General features: G+C 39.9%; 2 protein-coding genes across 6 annotated transcripts in view; one reads left to right on the top strand and one right to left on the bottom strand.

Annotated features, from left to right (window-relative positions):
- Positions 1-14788, top strand: part of PIK3C2G (phosphatidylinositol-4-phosphate 3-kinase catalytic subunit type 2 gamma) — a 206915-nt gene extending 192127 nt beyond the window's left edge. For all 4 annotated transcript variants that reach the window (XM_051784414.1, XM_051784415.1, XM_051784417.1 and 1 more), the window contains 2 exons: positions 4229-4354; positions 11134-14788. In XM_051784414.1, the coding sequence (XP_051640374.1) occupies positions 4229-4354; positions 11134-11286 (279 nt within the window). In that variant the 3' untranslated portion in view covers positions 11287-14788. The remainder of the gene's footprint in view (positions 1-4228; positions 4355-11133) is intronic.
- Positions 14789-14918: 130 nt separating this feature from the next.
- PLCZ1 (phospholipase C zeta 1) overlaps positions 14919-21004 on the bottom strand; it is a 47066-nt gene continuing 40980 nt past the window's right edge. For both annotated transcript variants that reach the window (XM_051784467.1, XM_051784469.1), the window contains 3 exons: positions 20312-20444; positions 18470-18619; positions 14919-15092 (listed from right to left, as the gene is read on the bottom strand). In XM_051784467.1, the coding sequence (XP_051640427.1) occupies positions 15010-15092; positions 18470-18619; positions 20312-20444 (366 nt within the window). In that variant the 3' untranslated portion in view covers positions 14919-15009. The remainder of the gene's footprint in view (positions 15093-18469; positions 18620-20311; positions 20445-21004) is intronic.

Genomic DNA, 21004 nt, shown 5'->3' with positions numbered 1-21004 from the left:
ACACAATCAAAGATTTAAGACAGTAATTTAAATTGGGATTAGCTTCTTCTGAAGGAAGTAAAAACCCTTTATTTTGGGGTTAATGAAATGACTACAGAATGAAACACAAATAGAATTCAATCTAAAACTTTGGATTTTTTTCTGTTTGCTTGATCACAAGTTCATTCAAGCTATAAAGGTTTTGCAGAGTAAAGCACAGAATGTCATTGCCAAGGTACCCTTTGATTTTCCTTCTGGACTGGACTATGGACAGAAATCAGTGATTTTTTTTTATTCTTTAATAATAACAAAAAGGGTTTTCGCTGGATTTCAGAATTACTTGTAAGCCTGCTAGAAATCTCACTCTGTTTACAATGGGCTCACCAGAACAGGTTCTCTTTGGTGCAGAGGCAGAAGTTCCACCTGAAAATGAGGATGAACTTTACTGTGCAGTGACTGAGCACTGGAACAGATTGCCCAGAGAGGGTGTAGAGTCTCCCTCACTGGAGATATTCCAGAACCATCTGGATGCAATCCTGTGCCATGTGCTCTGGGATGACCCTGCCTGAGCAGGAGGTTGGACCAGATGACCTACTGTGATCCCTTCCAACCTGACCCAGTCCATGATTCTGTGATTTGGGTCAGGCATTCTTCATGTTTATCTAAATTTATAAATGTGCCAATGCAGTCTCAGTTAGAAGTGAAAGGACAGGGAGTTTACTCACTGAACGTGACAGAAGACATAATCTTTAATAAAAACAATATTTCTGACGTTTTCTCCATTTTTCCTTTATTCTTCATTCTTCTTTAATTCAATGCTCAACTCATATATGACACCTGGGAAAGAACTAGCTTGCCCGAAACCTTGAGGTTTTTTGCCTGCTATGTCTTAATAAAACTTCAAATTCCACCTACTTAAGATTTAAAAAGATATTTCTGCCGTGTTAATCCCACTCTTGTTTTTGCACTATGATTGTCAAGCTGCCAAGGTCACTCCTTGTCCCTGCCATGGAGTGTCTAGCAAAGTACAGCTCCTTCCACTGCAAAGTCTTGCCTCAATAAATCCTGTGGTGAAGCAGGCTCTTCACAAAAAAAAAAAGTTCAACTGTTGTGCCAATCTAAGGAGAAACCAGCATAAACTTATTATACAAGCTACCCGTATTCTGCTCTTGTAAGGCCATGGCTTGGTTATATGTGCTCTTAATCTGTAGTTTTGAATTATAAGTGTGTGGTGGGACAGAACCTTTTTAACAGTTGGAGCCCCTAATTAGATGTGTTGTGTCGTAGCAGGAGTCAGGGGAGGGCGGCTGAGAAGTGGGAGATGTGATCAGGCTGGAAGAGTGCTCAGCTGAAACTTTTTCCCTTGTTTGATGGCACAACGGTGCCACTGCAAATGGAGAACTGGGACAGTTGTGGAATTTGGAGTGGCCTCTTTGGCAAGGGAAGATGAAGTGGGAAAATGTCACCTGTAAAGCAGGGGAGAGGGAGAAAACCAACACCCAACAACCAGAACTAAGATCTCTAGTTGGAATTCAGGTGGCTGCAGTTCAAATTACCTCTAACGCTCTGGCTGCTGATTGCTACTATTCATGAAAAGCAGCTTTATTTTAGTTCTGAAATATCCCAGGGCAGCTACTCTACCTCGAGTTTTCCCCCTCTGAATCGCTAAAATATTCTCTTTTTTGAATTTTCTCTCTTGACCCTCTCCTCCCACTCGCCTCTTTCAGCATGTATTTAGCTAAATTCAAAGGAAAAGCGAGGAAGCAGTTTTCAATCCCTGTTTCACATGGCCAAAGCACTGCTGCAAAGTGCCTTCTTTCAGTTTTGGGAGGAGTCAGCTACGGAGGAAGGTTAGTTGGCTGAAGGGTGGGTAATATGCCAAAGAGCAACTCAAAGGCATAGTGACAATTTTTACCTGACTTCTTTTCGATGCCCAGGTCCCGTTAAGCAATCTCATGGCAATCAGCTTGTATTCTTTCCCTGGCAGGTGAATGTCAGGCTGAGCCTGTTTCCAATTCAAACAACGCTGCCATGATCTGTGCCCTTGCTGTCTGGGGGTGTGCAGTGGGGCACAGCACTTGTGCCTACACCCTGTCCTATCTGGGCAGCTCAACAGGAGGGGACAGGATAGCTGCAGCCACGTTACCTTTGTAGCCTGTTACCTGCTGCCTGGGCTCCTCAGCCTGCTGCCCTTGGCGGCTGCTGCTGACCTCAGCTTTCAGAATCAACTCTGGCATGGTCCCTGGTTAGGCAATACACTGCTGGGATGATTCATAAAGCCTGACATTTTATGGGACTCTCCCCGTGCTGTATTTCCGTGCTGGGCCTCAGCAGTTGTGCTGATAAGGTCTTAGTCAAGAGTGACCCTTTTTTTTTCCTTTTTATTTAACCAAGTTCCTTTCTTTGTCTGAAACAACTGAGTTGAGCTTCAAGTTACAGTGATATTTACCTATTCATTGAGAAGGGAAGAGCTTGATTACAGTTACGATCCTGCTTGCTTGAACTGGTATTTAAAGCTACATTTCTTTCTCCTTCCTGATTTTTAAGAGATGTTCAATTTACTGTTACTTGTAACCCTCAATTGAAATTTTAGTGCAGTCCTAGATCAACAGAGATGTGCTTTCAAATGGGCAGTGTGAGTTATAAATCCTGCATTAGCAACAAGCTACTCTGCCCTAGGAAAATACCCATTGCTTTCACTGCCCTTTAATGGCTTTCTTATGTCAGCCATTGAATCCCATCTATCTAAATCCCATGGGTATTTTAAATCAGATGTACTCTGGGGGGCTTAGCAATAGTAATATTAATCACTCACGTGGTGCTGACAATATGTAATGATTTGAGTAGTGCATCCTTTGATGCTGTGTAGTGTTAACGATAGCAATAATGAGCTTTGCAGTTGGCCACATCATTTCCCTTGAAGGATCACTTCAGATAACGAAAATCAGAGGTTTGTTGTGCAAGCACTGGTTGCTCACACCCACAAGCAGTGTTTTTCTTCCCGATAGAGAAGTTATTTATTGCTTAGAGACAGTGGTTTCTCCTATCCCAGGGATATGTTGTTGATGATGCCTGTAGAAAGCCCCACATTTCCAGACACATACTGTGAATAATCAAAATCTGAGAAATTACTTTCTTGTGAGCCAGGTGTAAAATTACAATGGGAAATACAAATGCAAGTGGCTGTATAATACTCTGGGTTCATTGGTTACAAATGTTTTAAGATCTCTTCTCCTGTGTTTCTAATTGAATCCTCTCACTGGATTGCCTGTGAGCTGCCAGGTAAACCTGCTGCTTAAAATGCTGATTATATGATTAAAATGACTGATATTTTGATATGTCCCATTTTGTGCTTTCTGTTTGTATACTGTGTAACCAACACAAGGGTTTGTGCTTAATTATAAGGGAAGCATTAAGTGACATGTGCTGGCAAAATACCTGCTCCATGGTTTTTCATTAGTATGTTTCTTGTGTGTTCTTTTGAAGCCTCAAGTAATAACAATGTGTTTTCTGAGTAGTTGTAATGCTCCTTTACGAATAACCTTACAGCTCCTCAGAAGTTATCAAAAAACTCTCCACCCACCAGCACTGGGTTATGACTGAGCCTGGTTAATAGATTGGCTGTGATCTCGAGTAGCTACCATAAGATGGAATATCTGGAATATAGTTCAGTAACCTGAACTGGAAAATTAAAGAGAGATTGCAGCTGTGTGATGGGTGAGATTGGAAAGACTGTTGTTATAACAATCCTGTTCTGCCCATATTGCTGCAGGAACTGCTCCTGGATCTTCTATAGTAATATGTTCTGTGAAACACCCTTAGAAACAATCAGTTCTACCCAGCATCAGCACTGATACTTAGCAGTTAACATCAGTAGGAGCTTACTGGCTAAAATCCAGTTTCTCTGGCAATGCATTGCTCTGGAAAGTGGAAGGGCTTGACTTTGTATCAGATTAAGCTGAGTTAAAGTAGATTGAGGCTTAAGGGTTTTTCCATCAGAATGTAAAATATTAAAGATAGGCAATTTTACCTTTCCTTGTATTATTTAATTTCTATTATTGATTCAATTTTAAGCTGAATTCTAATAATTCCTGTTATTTACTGCACTAGCACTCCAATTTAGCCAAGAGAACACTGAGAATCTAACATGTTTCTGTGTCTGCCTAAAATCCAGATTTCATTTGGTACTTTTTATTTGTTTTCTTTGCTAGAACGTGAGCATTCATATTATGACCTTTTTGTTTTTCAGCACCTCCCAGATGGCTCTGCCCCAAGTGCACATGCTGAATTTTATCTTCTGCCAGATCCTTATGAGGCCAGCCGAAGGAAAACAAGAACAGCTCCAAAAAGCTCTGACCCTACTTACAATGAAATTGTGAGTACCATTCACTTTCTTCCACCATTTCTTATTTCACAGAGTCACAGAATGGGTCAGGTTGGAAGGGACCACAGTGGATCATCTGGTCCCACCTCCCTCCCTCAAACAGGGGCATCCCAGATCACACTGCACAGGATTGTGTCCAGATAGTTCTTGAGTATGTCCAGTGAGGGAGACTCCACAACATCTCTGGGCAACCTGTTCCTGTGCACGGTCACCCACACAGTACAGAAGTTCTTCCTTATGCTCAGGTAGAATTTTCTGTGCATCAGTTTCTGCCCATTGCCTCTTGTCCTGTTGCTCAGCACCCCGGAGCAGAGCCTGGTCCATCCTCTGGCACCTCCCTTCAGGTACTGACAGCATTGATGAGGTCCCCTTGTGAGCAGCTTGTTGTCCACCACGACCCCCAGGTTCTTCTCTGCAGAGCTGCTTCCCAGCCTGTGCTGGTGCAACTTGTTTGATCTTCTTTGCCCACTCTTGAAATAAAATTATAACAGTACAGCCTTTAGAGCTGCTGCAATGAGGGTGGTCAGAAAGAAGGAATGTTTCATAAGCTGAGCCACAAGTGGGCAGAACCACGGGCTGTGCATCTTTCTCAGAAGCGGAACAGCCTCTTTTATGTCTCTCTCTTCAGGAAAACAGTTGGATCTTTCACACTGCTCTATCTTACCCATAACCACATGTTAGCCAAATGAGACCAAGCATCATTGCACCATAACCTAGTCGGTTTTGAATGCAGCTCTGTACAATAGCATGAAAAGTACTGATTGAATGGATGCTGTTATTCAAATTCACATTTGAAAATTGGTTGTCACTGTCCTAAGTGATAACACAAGAATAAATAGCCAGGTTCTTTTTATGTCAAAATACTAGCAGTTCACAGCTATATACATGATTATTTCACACACCACTGAAGTGCTCAAGCCTCTGGGGTGAAAGGAAATGTTTTTATGGAGAAACATTTATGACAGAATAGGAAGTGGCATAAACTATGTTCATTTGTTAGGGCAGATGAGATTGAAACAGTAGGTGGGATTGGAGATTGTAATTATTACATATAATAAATCTCCTAAAGATCTCAAAGCAATTTACAAATGCTCTTTCAGCAGGCTATAAAGTAGAACGCATGGAAAATATTACCACTCCACCCTGTTTCATAGATAAGATATGATGAAGCTTAGGTTAGTCAGCAGAGTCTGAGTCCTTATCTCCTAGTTTCCCAGTCCTGGAGTTTTAATATTTCTCTTTTCCCACATCTATGTGATTACAAAACTTACCTACTTACACTGATGACTTCCAGTGCTTCTGTAAGAAGGCTCCCTGAGTGGTAGGGTTGCTCACAGCTGAGACAAATTTCCCTCCCTACGGTACTGCAGTGGGATAACAAGGAACTAGGCTTTATTTTTTTGTTATTTCTTTCTAACTTTGCAATCAAAGAGAGAGTGGAATGAGTCCAATTAACCCGTGTAAAGAAATTCCTTTACATTTGAAGGATATTTAAAGCAAAGAAATACAATTGGATGTATCATAACATTTGTTGTAAAGTATCCAAGATGGACTACAGATAAGAACCAACCAGCAACACAGGAAGACAAATACTTTCAAAATCATTATTAGATCAATTTGAATACAGGAAAATCCAAAATCCTGTCTGCAGTCAGACAGTAATCACAGGGAGGAGATTTAGTTGTGGTTAAGGAATACTCCACTGCTGTTAAAAGAAATTCCATGAAAACTTTAATATCCTTAATCAAAATTAGAACTTCCTTCACAGATGCTCAATCTTTTTCACCAGGAACTCCTAATCGCAGTGGGGACATATGGTTCCCTTGAACTTGGACATTACAAACCCAATGCCTGTGCTGTTAGCAGCTCTGTTCTCCCATATGTGATGTCATTCTGTATGCATTTTCTGTCCAAGGCTGGTAGACTGAGGCAAAAGCTGCCCCAGGGAAGAAAACCTACTAAAAATATAAGTCAGCTGTCTTTTAAGTTAGTTACTGTCCAAAACACTGTGCACAGAAATATACTACCCTTTTTTATGAGTTCATAAGATTTTATTAAAGCCAAGTGGCTGGAAGGAAGCTGTATATTAATTTCTTTCTTTGTTCGAGGCTGAGAAAAATCTGAAATGTGCTTCTCTTGGGTATTTCTGATTTTAGTTTTTTACTTCTATTGCTTATGACTGCCTACAGCAAATTATCAGCCTTGCAAAAGTGCTTTTTATGTTTGATTTTTACTCATGTGTGTGAGAGTGAAGATGAGAAAATCCAGGAGGACTGACAATAAAATGTTTTGGAGTTGCTTTTAACAAGAACTCCTTTTTTTTCCTCTTGTTCCTTTATTTGGATTTTGGAGTTTGTGGCATTCACACTGGTATAACATTGCATTAAAAAATAATGCTTGAGAAAAAGAGTAGGTTCACAGAAAAATGGAATGCAAAGAGAAAATTAATAACATACCTGTTATAGAATACATTTAGGAATAAAAAGGAGTTCGGAGGTTTCAGAGTAGTTTAGTGAAAGCGAAGTTAGAAAGAATTGAAAATAAACCTGAATGACTTAATTTTAAACTCTTGCCAAGAGAAGCCACGATGACCAGATCCAGCTGCAGTGGGTCCTTGCTCCTATGTGTAACTTTTACCCTGAGAAATGCTTCAGGGTTCTTGGTTGTCCTCTCCTGAGTACCTGCCTGCAAGCACAGACATGGAAAGAGCAAAGCTCCAAGGCAAGGCAGAGTGTACATTCCATAACGAGAGGGCACTCTCTCTGTCCTGCCCTTTGGGCACAGCCAGATGTGAGCACACAGACCTGGGCCACACCAGTCAGGGGGAGCTGGACTGGAGCAACCTGAAACAGCCCCAGCAAGTCTGATGGAGGGGGAGGAGGGGAACTGCACCAGGAGCCACAGCCACTCCCTCCAGCACCACACATCAAAGCTAATTTGGATTAATTACCCAAATCTAGGAACTGTGCCATGGCTACCTAAGGAGAAGCAACTGTCCCGCATTTGTGATTAAAATGTCATTAGACTCCTGTAGGTCAACAGTGCTTCTCTTTTTGGAGCCAGGAATACTTGAATTCCAGCCCTAACTGTCCCACTGATTTGCTGCATGGACATGTATTAACTCACCTCCATCTGATCCAGCTGTACAAATGGCAGGCAAATATTCTTCCTGCACAATCATTTCAGGATTTAACTGTTGCAGTACGAAGTTCTGGCAGGTGGCATTTGTTTTACCCACGGAGTAATTCAGCTGTCTCCAGACCTTCCTTCTGTCCCTACGTGCTGATGATATATACCTTGCTCCAGCTGAATTTGCAATACCATTTTAGAAACAGTTTACTGGGATCATTTGAAAACCACCCACCGTGCACTGTAAAGGTCTGTCATTGCTCAAGGCTTTTTTTTTGTAACTCCTTTTGGCCAAAGATTGAAAGTTGTTCATTACCCCAGTTCACGCCTGTTGTGATCCACCATACTGAAGATTTCTTAGCTTTTGCAGCTCACATGTATACTTTTTGTTGATTTAAAGCAGCAGCTGGTATCTTTAATATACTGGCAAAGAAACAAGGCAGCTTTCTTCGATAACATTAGCATTGCTGCAGTGTCAGATCATAGATTTACTCTAAATTATATTATCACTTACTTACTGTACTTGCCCTTGCTTTTCCGATTTTTTTCATCATTTGTTTTATTTTGGTGGGCAAAGGCAACTGGGGAACAGAGAAGCTGGAATTTTTAAATCACATACCATTTGGCAAAACAGGCACAGCAAACATCAAAAAAACAAAAAGCACCAGGTGTGACTTTCATGACAGCCCTTCCAAACCATGATTTCCAAAGGTTTCTAAATGGAAAAGGAAATGCTGCCCCTGCTAAGATCTTTCTAGTAAAAACCATTTAAAAAGAGTGAGCAGGACAGTTTTTCTTTCCCCCACAACCCATGGCAATAAGTGTTCATCCCCACAGCACCAATTATCCCCTTAAACCAGAGTTCTTGGTGTCCTGTCTGTCAGTGCTTGCTGCCAGAGTTCCCTGGTGTCCTGTCTGTTCCATGTTCCCTGTGAAATCCCTCCAAATCGCAGTGCAGACAAAACCCAACAGGCAGACGAAGCCAACTTGGGTTTGGGTGGAAGAACCAACAGTTTTGTGCCTCCCGGGTCCACCCATGATCGTCAGAACCACCTTTCTGTTGCCACTCAGAGTGAGGAACATCGCTGGGGATGAGCTTTTACAAACTCTGTCCCTGCCTGAAGGACGTCTCCCATGACTGGATCTTTCCCTTAGGAGTGGAGGTGCAGTGAGGGTTTGGCAGTTCAGCCCACAGAGCTCCAAGCTAGAGAGGGCTCAGTCTGACATTTCCTTTCCTCAGCAGTGCCTCAGGTACAACCTGTGCTCAGATTGCACGGAAAATCCAAGCAGGTTGCGTGGCAAACACCTTTTAGGCAGTTTCAGTTTCCCATTCTCCAGAAGTGACAGACTGTCACTGCGTTTGCTGCTTAAACTGCACAGGGAGATTAAAATTTAAAGCGTTCTTCCATTGCAGCTAAAATAGCAAAAACATTTCCAGCCACACAAATTTTAGATTGAATGTACTTCTCTTAACAAAGCTTACCTTTCAGGCCTGACCTAGCTGAGAGCATTCTTTCGCATTTTTTCAGCCCACATGCAGTTCACTCAGCAGTTTTTGATTAATGCAGAGACTGAAGCATGGGAATCTGTTCTGAGTGCAGCTCATTCTTGTTAGCCTGTCGCTCCAGATTGGTAGGGTTTTTTTTAAATTCAAAAAATACACCATTAACATTTCATATTTAACCTCAGTGTGTTCTCACAGTATCAAGGTAATTTAAAAGATACTTTAAAAATGATAGACCTCAGTACTTTTCTAAAGAGATGCCGAACAACTGTCTCATTTATTTCGAGAAGTATTACCAGCACTTCTGGAGTAATGGAAAAATCGAAATTGAGTAAATTCCCCTTGCTAAACTGGGTTCAATCTCAGAGGTGTTCCACATCTACAGCTTCTACTGATTGAGCATTCTGTCATGTTTAATATTTGATGATTCCATAAAAAAATTCTATAAAAAAATTTTATAATCATAGAATCAGCTGGGTTGGAAAGGACCTCCGAGATCATCAAGTCCAACCCTTGATCCACTATCACCGTGGTTACTAAACCATGGCACTAAGTGCCATATCCAATCTCATCTTAAAAACCTCCAGGGATGGAGAATCCACCACTTCCCTGGGCAGCCCATCCCAATGCCTGATTACCCTCTCTGTAAAGAATTTCTTCCTAATATCCAAATAGGCACATTTGGGTATAGTTAGCATCCAGAATCATTCATGAAATTATTTGCATTAGAATCAGAGAATCATTAAGTTTGAAAAAGACCTTTAAGATCATCAAGTCCAACCTTAGCACTACCACTGTGTTCACCATTAAACCATGCCCTCAAGTGCCACATCCACACTTTTTTGAACACTTCCAAGAATGGTGACTGCACCACTTTCCTGTGCAGTCTGTTCCAATGCTTTACAACCATTTCCATGAATATTTTTTTCCTAATATCCTATCTAAACCATCCCTGGCACAACTTGAGGCCATTTCTTCTTGTCACGTCACTTGTTACCTGGGAGAAGAGGCCGACCCCCACCTCACCACAACCTACTTCAGTCAGTTGTAGAGTCATAAGACCCCCTTGAGCCTGCTTTTCTCCAGGCTGAACACCCCCAGCTCCCTCAGCTGCTCCTCACAGGACTTGTGCTCCAGACCCTTCCCCAGCTCCGTTGTCCTTCTCTGGACTTGCTCCGGTGCCTCAATGTCTGATTATTTTTTTTACTATTGAATTAGTAAAATTTATAGACCATTTTCAAAGGAAAATTCTTATCTCTTTTACGATGTGGGTCTGCCGGATCTAGGACAGTTACAAAATGTTACGGAAGTCTTGGATAGAAGAAATTTTGAGGTTACTTTGGCTTGATCTTTTTTTTTAATTCTGGTATGTAGCATAAGATTTAATCTCAAGTACAGTACTGGGAAAACATTCTGAGGCACTGTGCCTTGATGTGACACACCTTTGTAACACATATTAATGCGACAGAAAGTTGCTTTAAGGTGCCAGTAAGGAATATGTAACAAATAAAATATACATAGGTTAAACAAATTGACATCAAAACTGTTTTCCTGTCTTTTTCTGATTTTTGCAGAAGAGCAATACCATTTATCAAAGCATCTGCTCTAGAAGGATATTGAATAATTAAAAAAATCTACACTTTTACAGAATCACCTATGTTTTCATGCCACTGTCCATAATGAGTGCCCTCCATCTGAGTTTCTCCTCCACAAAATCAGACACATTATGATTCCCTGTGGAACGTCATGGAGATTGTGATATTTTTTTACATTTGAGTTCAAAGCTCTGCTTAAGTTAGAGTTTCAATTTTCAAATGGAAAATTATGTATACTGGGTTTTTTTTTTCTCAAGCGTCACACAACACAGTTTTCAAATTTATTTACAAATGGTGATCAGATTTCACAAGCCTAAGCTGGCAGAATCTCTTTTATATAAACTAGATAAGGTCAGATATATATCTGAGGTAAATTCACTAAGTGATTTCGTCTCGTGGTTAATATTTGACAATTCTGGATGGAAATTTAAAGTAATTATCACAAGGTTGTTATCATCTTTCTGATTGAAGTAAGTAATTTGCTTTTCAAACAGGTTAACAAATCTGTATTTTTCTTTCTGTTTCATTGTATATTATTTCAGGTTGTGTATGACAAAGTCACGGAGCTCAAAGGCCACGTACTGAAGCTTGTTGTGAAAAGCAAAGGAACTTTTGTGGGAGCTGTTAACATTCAACTGAGCAGTGTCCAGTTAAATGAAGAAAAGTGGTACCCACTGGGAAATAGTATAATTTAAATGTTCTCTGAGATAATTCACTTATTTATCCACTAATTTTTCTTTATCCCATTTCCCATGGTACATTTTGTCTCAGTTGGCCTTGAGAATGTGCAGTCATCTGCTGACCACATTTTTTAACATTCTAATCATAAGGCTGTTGTCTTAAAATTGCTACCATCTTCCTGCAACAGATTCCTGACAGTGTGAGATTAAGAAATCAGATGCTAAAGACTTGTAGTAGCATGCAGGAAATTCTTACAACAGCAGTAAAGATTTTTGGTTATTTCATATTCAGCTGGACTGTAAAAATACTGAATTCTGTACACATCAAAGTGTGGGGCCTCATTCCTTGCTCATTAATTCCACTGGCTGTGTTGAAACAATGCTGATAATGGTGTAATTTATCAGCAACTGCTGTGACCCCACTGCACATGATGATTTCACCAGAAAACCATGGGATGGTTCCCCGGGTGCCAACACATTTCAGATGTCCAACAAATTTCACATTAAATCTTATGCAATCAACAATTTATTTAAAAAAAAAAAAAAAAAAAAAAAAAAAGAACTTAAAAGCTTTTGCTATAATGTAACATTCAGTCCAGGGTATTAATTTGTCAGTAAGGATATGTAGTTTCTTTTATTCTGACATTCAAGGAGCAGATATAACTGGTGATTTGTTATCACCAGAAAGGAGGAGGGAGCAGCTAATGCTCATGAATAAGTAGAACATATTGAATGTGAGCTTTCAGTGGGGTATTTATTTGAGATCATGATATCACAAATACTTGTTCACCAGTCTTACCACATATGCTTACCTCTTATGCTGCATAAGGCATTCAAGTCAATACATGCATTGAATTGACCTTGGGGCTATAAAATATATCTTTACATATCAAATAATGAACGAGTGGTTCCTTTGAGTTCACTGAGGCTAATTATGGGCTCTGTTGTTCAAGGCATTTTTACATAAATTGAGGAAGCACTTAAGCACATCTTTAAACATTTGGCATATCAGCAGCCATAATAAACTGTCCATTATTGCCAGACTCTTACACACACTCAGCTGACCATGTATATAGACCTTTCCAGGACCAAGGGCACATTTTTAAGGCGCAGGAGAAATGTTGATTTGTGATCTGCTCTGCCAAAAATTTTAAGCTACCATATAGTGGGTAGGTCTGACATTTGTTCTACCAGGTGGAAAAGTGGTCAGCATAGGGATAATAATGCCAGAAGTGAAGATAATTGCCTTCTTTTCCCAAAGGACACTCAGAAATGGATCTTCAGAAGGTAAAGTTGTATAAAGCTCCTGAAGTGGGACTAGTTATTTAGGAAACAAAATAGGCTGGAGTTTTTCTCAGCATCAAACCAATTGACTCTGTCACTTGACCAGTTTTTATCTTAGAATATTCTCCCCAGGCAATCTGCTGTATTAAGCTCCTCCTCAGTAAGGGGAGGTGGGGGGAACTCTGCTTGAATATTAATAGTGAGAGTATATGCAGAGCTGTAAGAAGCTATAAAATATTTACCACATAAAAGGGATATTGGCTGGCACACAGATACCACTACAAAGATCAGTGTGCCTAACATTTTAGATTATAGGCTCACCTGGGTGAGAAATCAAGTGCCTTGTCATTCAGCACAGAAAACACATTGAGGCCAGCTTACAACGTTACCAAATTACCTGACCTTACAGTTCAATATTGATTTTAGATTCTTCTTAGTCTACTGTCTTAGTTTCCTTATTATAACTATAATGCAGTTTTCTAATAGTGTTATTTCCTGTGACATTTTCTAATGGTTGTTTACCACATACCCTGATTTTCCATCTTAGAGCAATATTAAATAAAATAGCATTAAAATAGCAATAAATAAAAAGAGCATTACAATATAATATCACAACTGTCTGCAAACATAAGCAATATTTTGTTTGGCATTAAAGAAAGCTGTAAACATAATATCCTTTTTAAAAAAAAAATCATGTTTGAATAAAAAATCTGCCATTAATTGGGTAGCTACAGTCCTGTGGAAGGTCAACAATACTTCAGTTCTGTAAGGAGGATGGGAAGATTTTGTCTTATGGGCAAGATCTACACTGATAGCTGTCAGGTGAGAAGTAGATCTTAAATGACACAGTTAACCCTTCCTTTTTCTAAAATTCTTCTAGTTCACCTCAAAACACTATGCTTCCTGTTTCCTGAGTTCACAGTAAGATATATCCTGAGCTCCCTGCTGCTATGAGGAACGTGGCCCTTAACAAATTAGTCCATGAATTTTGTTGTCTTTCTTTAGCAGCAGGAGGTTCAAGACTTAGCTAAGAAAAGGCACCAATATTAGCATATGAATTTTTTATTATTTTAAGAGCTACTTTTTTTCTCGAAACTATTTTTTCAGGTAACAAAATTACAGTGAACATTAAGGAGGAATAGCCCAATCAGAAGCTGCTGTTGTTATAAATTTAAAGGGTACCTTGTATGTATAGTTTTTCCAGTTCTCTTAGAAAGATACAATGGAAAGAAATTTTTTTCAATATAATTGAAAATGTCAATGTAACATGTTCATACCATAAAAATTAGCCTTATCTGTCAGAGGCTATATATTAGAGTATTATTCTCAGTAATTAATCATAAATTTGAAATTAGCTGAAAATGACATTATTAACTGAATTTTAAAAATATACAAAAATTTTCAGTATTTATGAATTGTTTCTAAAGAATCATAGAGTTATAGAGTCATAGAATGGTTTGGGTTGGAAGGAACCCAAACAGTTCCCAGCTCCCTGCCATGGGCAGGGACACCTTTCACTAGACCAGGTTGCTCAAAGCTGCATTTAGCCTGATCTTGAAAAATTCCAGGGATGGGGAGTCCACAGTTTCTCTGGAAACCTGTTCCACTGCTCACTACCCTCTCAGTAAAGGATTTCTACCTAATATCTAATCTAACCCTGCCTTGTTTCAGTTTAAAGCCATCCGCCCCCCTTTTCCTGTTTCAACAGCCCTAACTCTCTCAGCCTGTCTACAGAGCAGAGGTGCTTCATCTCTCTGATCATCTTTATGGCCTCCTATGGACTCTTTCCAACAGGTGCTCCATTTTTCTTGTGTTGGGGTCCCAGAGCTGGATGCAGGTGGGGTCTCACCTGAGCAGAGCAGACAGGGAAAATCTCCTCCCTCGACCTGCTGGTGGCTGTGCTTTGGATACAGCCAGGATGCTGTTGGCCTTCTGGGATACCAGGTCATGTTGATATTCTTGTCAACCAACATCCCCAAGAACATCCCCAAGGCTCTCTGAGACTGACCAGCCTGTAGTTCCCTGGGTCTTCCTTATTTCCCTTTTTAAAAATGTGGCTTATGTTTCCCCTTTTCCAGTCAGTGGGAACTTCACTGGCCTGCCATGACTTCTCAAATACGATGGATAGCAGCTTAGCCACTTCCTCAGCCAGTTCCCTCAGGACCTGTGGATGTACCCTGTCAGGTCCCATAGACTTGTGCACCTTCAGATCCCTTAAATGTTCTTGAACATTCTTCTCCTACAACAGACAGTTCAATAATAGCGGCAGGGCCAACGTCAGCAGCTGTTACTGATCCAGGTACCACTTACACAAGAAGTCCCATTATCTTCATAAAATCATTGAGAACGTGCCACTCTGGAAATCAGACCACTGGGTTGTTGCAAACCCAGTAATGCCACTTTATTGAAGCGGGGTGCCATGCCCCAGAACAGTTCCTATTGCAGAAAACACCATTAATAGTACCAGATGTGGGCAAACAGCGACGCAGACTCGATCTTGATGCCCTCTCTGGTCAGCAGCGGAATGTTACGGTAACCTGGAAATGCAATCACACTTTATTAGTGTGCTAACCACAAGCACAAATGTTACCATGGAGTGCTTTTATGATATACAATGCAAATAAGGCATAATTTATGATTCTCTCAATTAACTCTTTAAAATAAACTGAAATGATACAGAACCCAAGTACCATTTCTGTTGTTTTTTCTCCTCTACATATGCAGTGTTTCAATTCTGGCATTTTTGGTCACAGAGCGAAAAACTCCAGTGTTTTTCACGATGTGGTATTTTTTCAAACTGAAGACTTTTAGCCCAGTGATATTTAAACATGGGGAAAGCATATATTTTAACATTCAAAGTTATTACATGCTGTATCATTGTTCTGATAGCAAATTAAATAACCTGTGAGTCAGAGTGCCTCAGAGAAGAACAGTGTTGCAGCAGCAATGCACTGTCCAGCTGAGGCAGAAAAAAAAGTGTAGTGTGAGCTCTACCATGACATCTTAAATCTGTTAAGGTTCTTCTTTTGCATATGAGTAATTCCTGTCATCAGGGATAAGGCATGCCTCAGAAACTGTGTGATCATCTGGTTGTTGAAGCATTTGGAGAAGCTGTACTTAACAATTTAAAACAATTAACTTACCTGCTTGAAAAACAAAACGATCTCGTCTCCAAAACCCCAACCTGTATTGCTTTATATGACTAAATGTCTGTTATTTCATAACAATAAACAATGTTACTTTTGATTAAACAACTGTCCTGTGTTTTATCTATTTATATTTAACTGCAGTTATTTAAGTAAGTCTCTGTTTTGAATAAATATTTCCTGGGCTGCGGTTTTCCAACCTAAATGATTCTGTGATTCTGTATAAAAGAATCAAGACATTTCAAACTCACATAAATGAAGGTTCCAAAGACATCCAGACATACCTAAAGAAGGATTTTGAAAAGACCTCTAAAATCAAGTCCAACATTTGACCAACGACCACCTTGTCAACCAGGCCGAAGTGCCATGTCCAGTCTGTTCTTAAACATCTCCAGGGATGGTGACTCCCCCACCTCCCTGGACAGCCCATTCCAATGCTTGACCACCCTTTCAGTGAAGAAATTCTCTGTGATGTCCAACCTGAACCTCCCCTGGTGCAGACTGAGGCCATGTCCTCTCGTCCTGTCATACTACATGAAAGCTCCCCTGGTATCTAAGGTTCAGCTTCTGGGCAGCAGATAGTAAAGCTGCTTCCAGGCCATTTACATTTGAAATCAGTTTTTAGGGCATGCACACAGTATGTGGAAGACTCAGTGTATTTCCTATCCAAAGATACACTTCAGGGACTAAGACTAATTTCTGAAGATGCTGTTCTAGCCCCTACCTACAAAATATTCCACAAAGTTTCCTGAGAGAAGTAAAGCTTCCCTTTTTTTAATTCAAATTGCTCCAATTTGCATTAAATAATTAACTGTTCCTGGTTCCCATGATAATAACAGTAATAACTGAATTCCTGTCCTGTATTAGTATTCTCCACTCACTGGAACTGGGACTGTAACACAGGACTCCCCGCTCTTGCCTTTAACCACCAAGGTAGAGAATTATTTTCAGTTTGAGCCCCTCTGAGTATAACAACATAATCATTGCATGAAAAACCAAAGTCTGCTTCAGCTGGGCTGCAAGCATTCCTCCCCAGTGTAGTCTGCTGAGTTGGGAGGCTGCTGCTGGGGAAAGGAAGGCAGGGAGGATACAGATTTGAATCCTTTCAAAAGAAAATGTGGAGGAGGGTGGCAAAGGCACAACTTTGTCCCACTGCCCGTCAAAGGGAAAAGATGTAAGCACTGCTCAGCTTTTGGAAGCAACTTGCCCTCGGGGACACCTCAGGGATATGAATACTAAGGAAAGAGGGACAGTCCTGTAGTACAGATTAAAGCTGAGTTCTGAAGAGTAAGACTTAAATCTTAGCTCACTCTTCAGCATTTTAGGCAGTTCTTCCCTAGGAAATGCAGACTGTTGTGACTCCCTCTGTAAGAACATTATTTTCCCATTTTACTGTCTAAAGAGCTTGGGTACCTAAGGCAAAACCATTGTTCCACACCTGGTTTTAGAGGTCTCAGTGTTAAGCATTGCACTAAATTTTGAAATTATTTATCACTTCACCTCTTAGAAGCATTTTATTTATGCCTCTGGGCAATCCTGATGGCAAATTACATTTTCTTTACATTGTGTTAAGTGGTGACTGGGACAATTTGTTTGGCACCATTTGTAGTTTTTGTACCTACACTCATTTCCTGGCATTTTGTATTATTCCACTCAAAATACTTCCTACAAAATCTGCAAGCTCTTACTTTTCCAAAATATAAATCCCTCATTTGTGGCCATAATTAATCATACAGGCACATTAGAGCCAGAAAGAAAAACTGTATATAAGAAAAACCCAAATCTATTATTTTACAGGCGTACGTAAAACATCGTTTTCTGATATTTAAATTTGTCTCAGGCACTGCAAGTTGTCGAGTTGTTGGTTTTTTTTTCATTATCTGGAAATATACTAAGGAAAGGTTATCAGTGTAAAAATTTATGTTGTAGAGAAACAACTGTGCTCCAAGAGTAATGTCTTTGTTCTTGCGTAACTCCTCAACCTCAACTAAGAATCACAAGCATCTTTATGACTTTAGAACACGGGGGGAAAAAAGCCATTTAAAATCCTGTTAAGCTTAATAAAAAAGGCGCAGTGCCTGTTGCCAGCTCCAGTGTTTTCCCTCCACATCTTTATTCACTAATAAAAGCTGTTTGTTTTGTCAGAAATAGCTTTAGAAACCCAGTGTGGTAAACAGCCATTTTACATAAGCCTTTCTCCTTGGCCTACTGACTTCTGTGTGTGCTCTTTATTTGCAGCCTATTCATTACAAAAGGTTCCAGGAACCCTTCCAGAAACTCTAGTAAGAAAAATACCATAAATATTTTGCCTGATTTATATTCTTTGTTCTCCACTCTGAAAAGTTGCAGATAGGTTACCTGAGGGTGTTTTGGTGGTTGATTTTGTTTTAATTTGGTTTGTGTTGGGTTTTGAGCCTAACTGAGTAGAAAGTGCACAAAACTGTTGCCTTCATAGCCATTCTGACTGATTCTGCTCCTTGTAGTGAATTAAAATACCATCTGAGCAGTTTCTATCTAGAGCGGAATATTGCAGTAGGAATAATTAACTGTCATTAATATTATTTTGATTTCAACATCCTGGATTCACATTCACAGGGATTTGCATACTTCAAAAACCAGGGAGTGCCATTTTTACATATAGTTATACAATCCTCCTTTAGAAAACAGACATAATGCTGCACTTTCTCAATGCTGCTGTGATGATAAAAGCCTGGAATGTCACAGATTTTTTTTTGAGCTGTTATAGGTGGCTCACATAAAATTGTTACCTGTATTCAGACTCAGCACAGGTAAAGTGTATTGACCGAGGAATTCATTGTTAACCAGAGAGACCTCATCCTCCACACAGAAGCGTATCATTGCTAGTTCTGGAACTTGGATGTTAAAAGAGAAGGTTTCATTCCATTTAGGGCACAAAGCTAATGGGAAAAAAAAAGAAAAGAAACAGGATTAAAGTACAATTTCATTTTTTTCTACTTAATAACTGAATTATTCTATCTACTGTCACTAGTCTGAACTGGTGAGGGTTCATTCTTCTTCCCTAGATTTCTGTGCCCATTTAAATAGATGATGAGACTCCCACTGACTGCGGGTGTACGTAGATCACATCTTTCGTATAGATTATGGAGTTAAAACTCTCAGTGGGAAGCTCTGAGAATGAAACAAACTTAGACAGCTTGTGACTTGCTTACAGTATATAGGCCAGCCCCTTCCTAAGGATTTGTCATGGATTATCATACTGTAAAACAAAAGCCTAACAAAGTCGGTGTCATCTCTTAGAAGAGCAAAATAGCCAGGTTAAGAGCCCCCGCTCAACCTAAATTTTCCTACAGACATATAGGAACTATATGTCTATATAGACATATAATTTCATGCTTTTGCCGAAGTTTCTTCTTTCACAGTGCTGGAAATGAGGTAGGAGCTAAATAAATTCAGGTAGTAAAACATTTGTTAGACTAGAAATACAAAAAGAGGATGTGAAACAGGAGGGGGTTGCTTTGTCTTGAGCAATGATCATACAGAGAAAAGAAATTCAGGGGCTGATTTAAAACAGCAGCCATCTATAAAAAAGGCAGTGGAAAAAAATAGAAGACAGAAGTACAGGAGAAGGAAGATCACAGGCAACTTGTCGTCTGAGACATCAAGAAGATCTATATGATAAAGATAAGGGAGTGCTTGAAGGCAGCTACAAAGAGTACACACTTCACCTGTCAAGCAATTAAGGGACTACTCCTACTAGAAGCTTCATATGAGCTAAGTGATGAAGCTATGGAAGTTTCTTCAGAAAAAAAGTCTTTAAATGTACCAATTAGTGTACTGATTTAGGCTGGTTGATTTGCTTCATATCAACCCTTATGGTGCTGTGTTCTGGATCAAAACAGTGTTGATGACACATCAATGTCTGAGCTATTGCTGAGCAGGATTTGAACAGTGTCAAGGACCCCTGTCTTTTTTGTGCTGCAACGCACCCTCCCCATCCCAGTGAGCAGGCTGGGGGTGCACAAGAAGTTGAGAGGAGACACAGTGGGGACAGCTAACCCCAACTACCCAAGTGATATTCCAGACCATGTGGCATCATGCTTGGCAAAAGAAAGCCGGGGGAAGGGAGGAAAGGAGGATGTTCAAAGTTCAGTGTCTGCCTTCCTGAGTAACCACAATGTATAACGAAGCCTTTTTTTCCTGGAAATGCCTGCTCTTGGGAAATGGGGGATGAATTCTTCATTTTTCTCTGCCTATGTGTGCAGCTTTTGCTTTACCTCTTAAACTGTCTTTATCTCAACCCAAGAGTTTTCTCCCATCCAACTGGGGGAGAGTGGGCAAGCAGCTCTGTGGGGCTGTCCACGGTGACAGAAGGGTGTAAAAACAATTCCATCTTCCTTTAGGAGAGTGCTCCTAACTAGGAATTTGTGCTTCCTGAACCTACTAATCTACAAAAATGGCACATAGCACAAATTTCTGCTACAAATTTTGTGCCAAAAGATTCTAGTCTAGAGAGAAATAATTGGAGTTTCTGTAAGTTAATACCAATGCCCTGGGATGCAAAACTGATAATTCCTTATAAAATACCATTGAGCTTTGTTCACAGTCAAGAGAATCAGACTGATGCTCACCATTGCTTTTTACAACACTAGATTTCTTTTTTGCTTGATCTTCTGGCACACCATAGATTTCTATCTGCACTAAAGGGTCAGCTTTGTTAGTCTTCGACAGGCTGCTGGGTGGTAACTGATGCCCACTGATGAGCTGGAAAATTAAAGTTGTACTGGATTGAAATAACTCTAAGAATCAATTATACGTAGTAGCCATATAGTAGCCATAGAAATAGCTGTTTCATAAGAAACTACTGTAAATAGCATATACCAGCCATAAACTCTTCTAAAATGTATATTAAACACAAGAAAATTAAGAACATGGTCCTTCCCATTTAATTTTTTTATAATTTCATAGAATCATAATGGTTTGGCTTGGAAGAGACCTTTAAAGGTCATTTAGTCCAACCCCCCTGCAACGAACAGGGACATTTTCAACTAGATCAGGTTGCTCAGGGCCCCATCCAAGCTGACCTTAAATGTTGACAAGGACAAGGCATCTACCACTTCTTTGGGCAACCTGTTCCAGTGTTTTGCTACCCTCATTGTTAAAAAAAAAAATCTGATATCATGCTTTAAATAATAATTTACAGGTTTAAATTTTGATTCAATAGCTAGACATAAATATTATACTTTGTTAACATGCAAAATAATAATGTTGGAGGAATCAGTTTCATGATTTCTTGCATTTTCTGATACCAAGCTCTTGAATTC

This window comes from Manacus candei, unplaced genomic scaffold (assembly GCF_025592945.1).
Source record: "Manacus candei isolate 608988 ecotype Guabito, Panama unplaced genomic scaffold, ASM2559294v1 h1tg000018l, whole genome shotgun sequence".
Taxonomy (NCBI): domain Eukaryota; kingdom Metazoa; phylum Chordata; class Aves; order Passeriformes; family Pipridae; genus Manacus; species Manacus candei.
The sequence above is the reverse complement of the archived record's forward strand: the minus strand, read 5'-3'. Positions and strand labels throughout refer to the sequence as shown.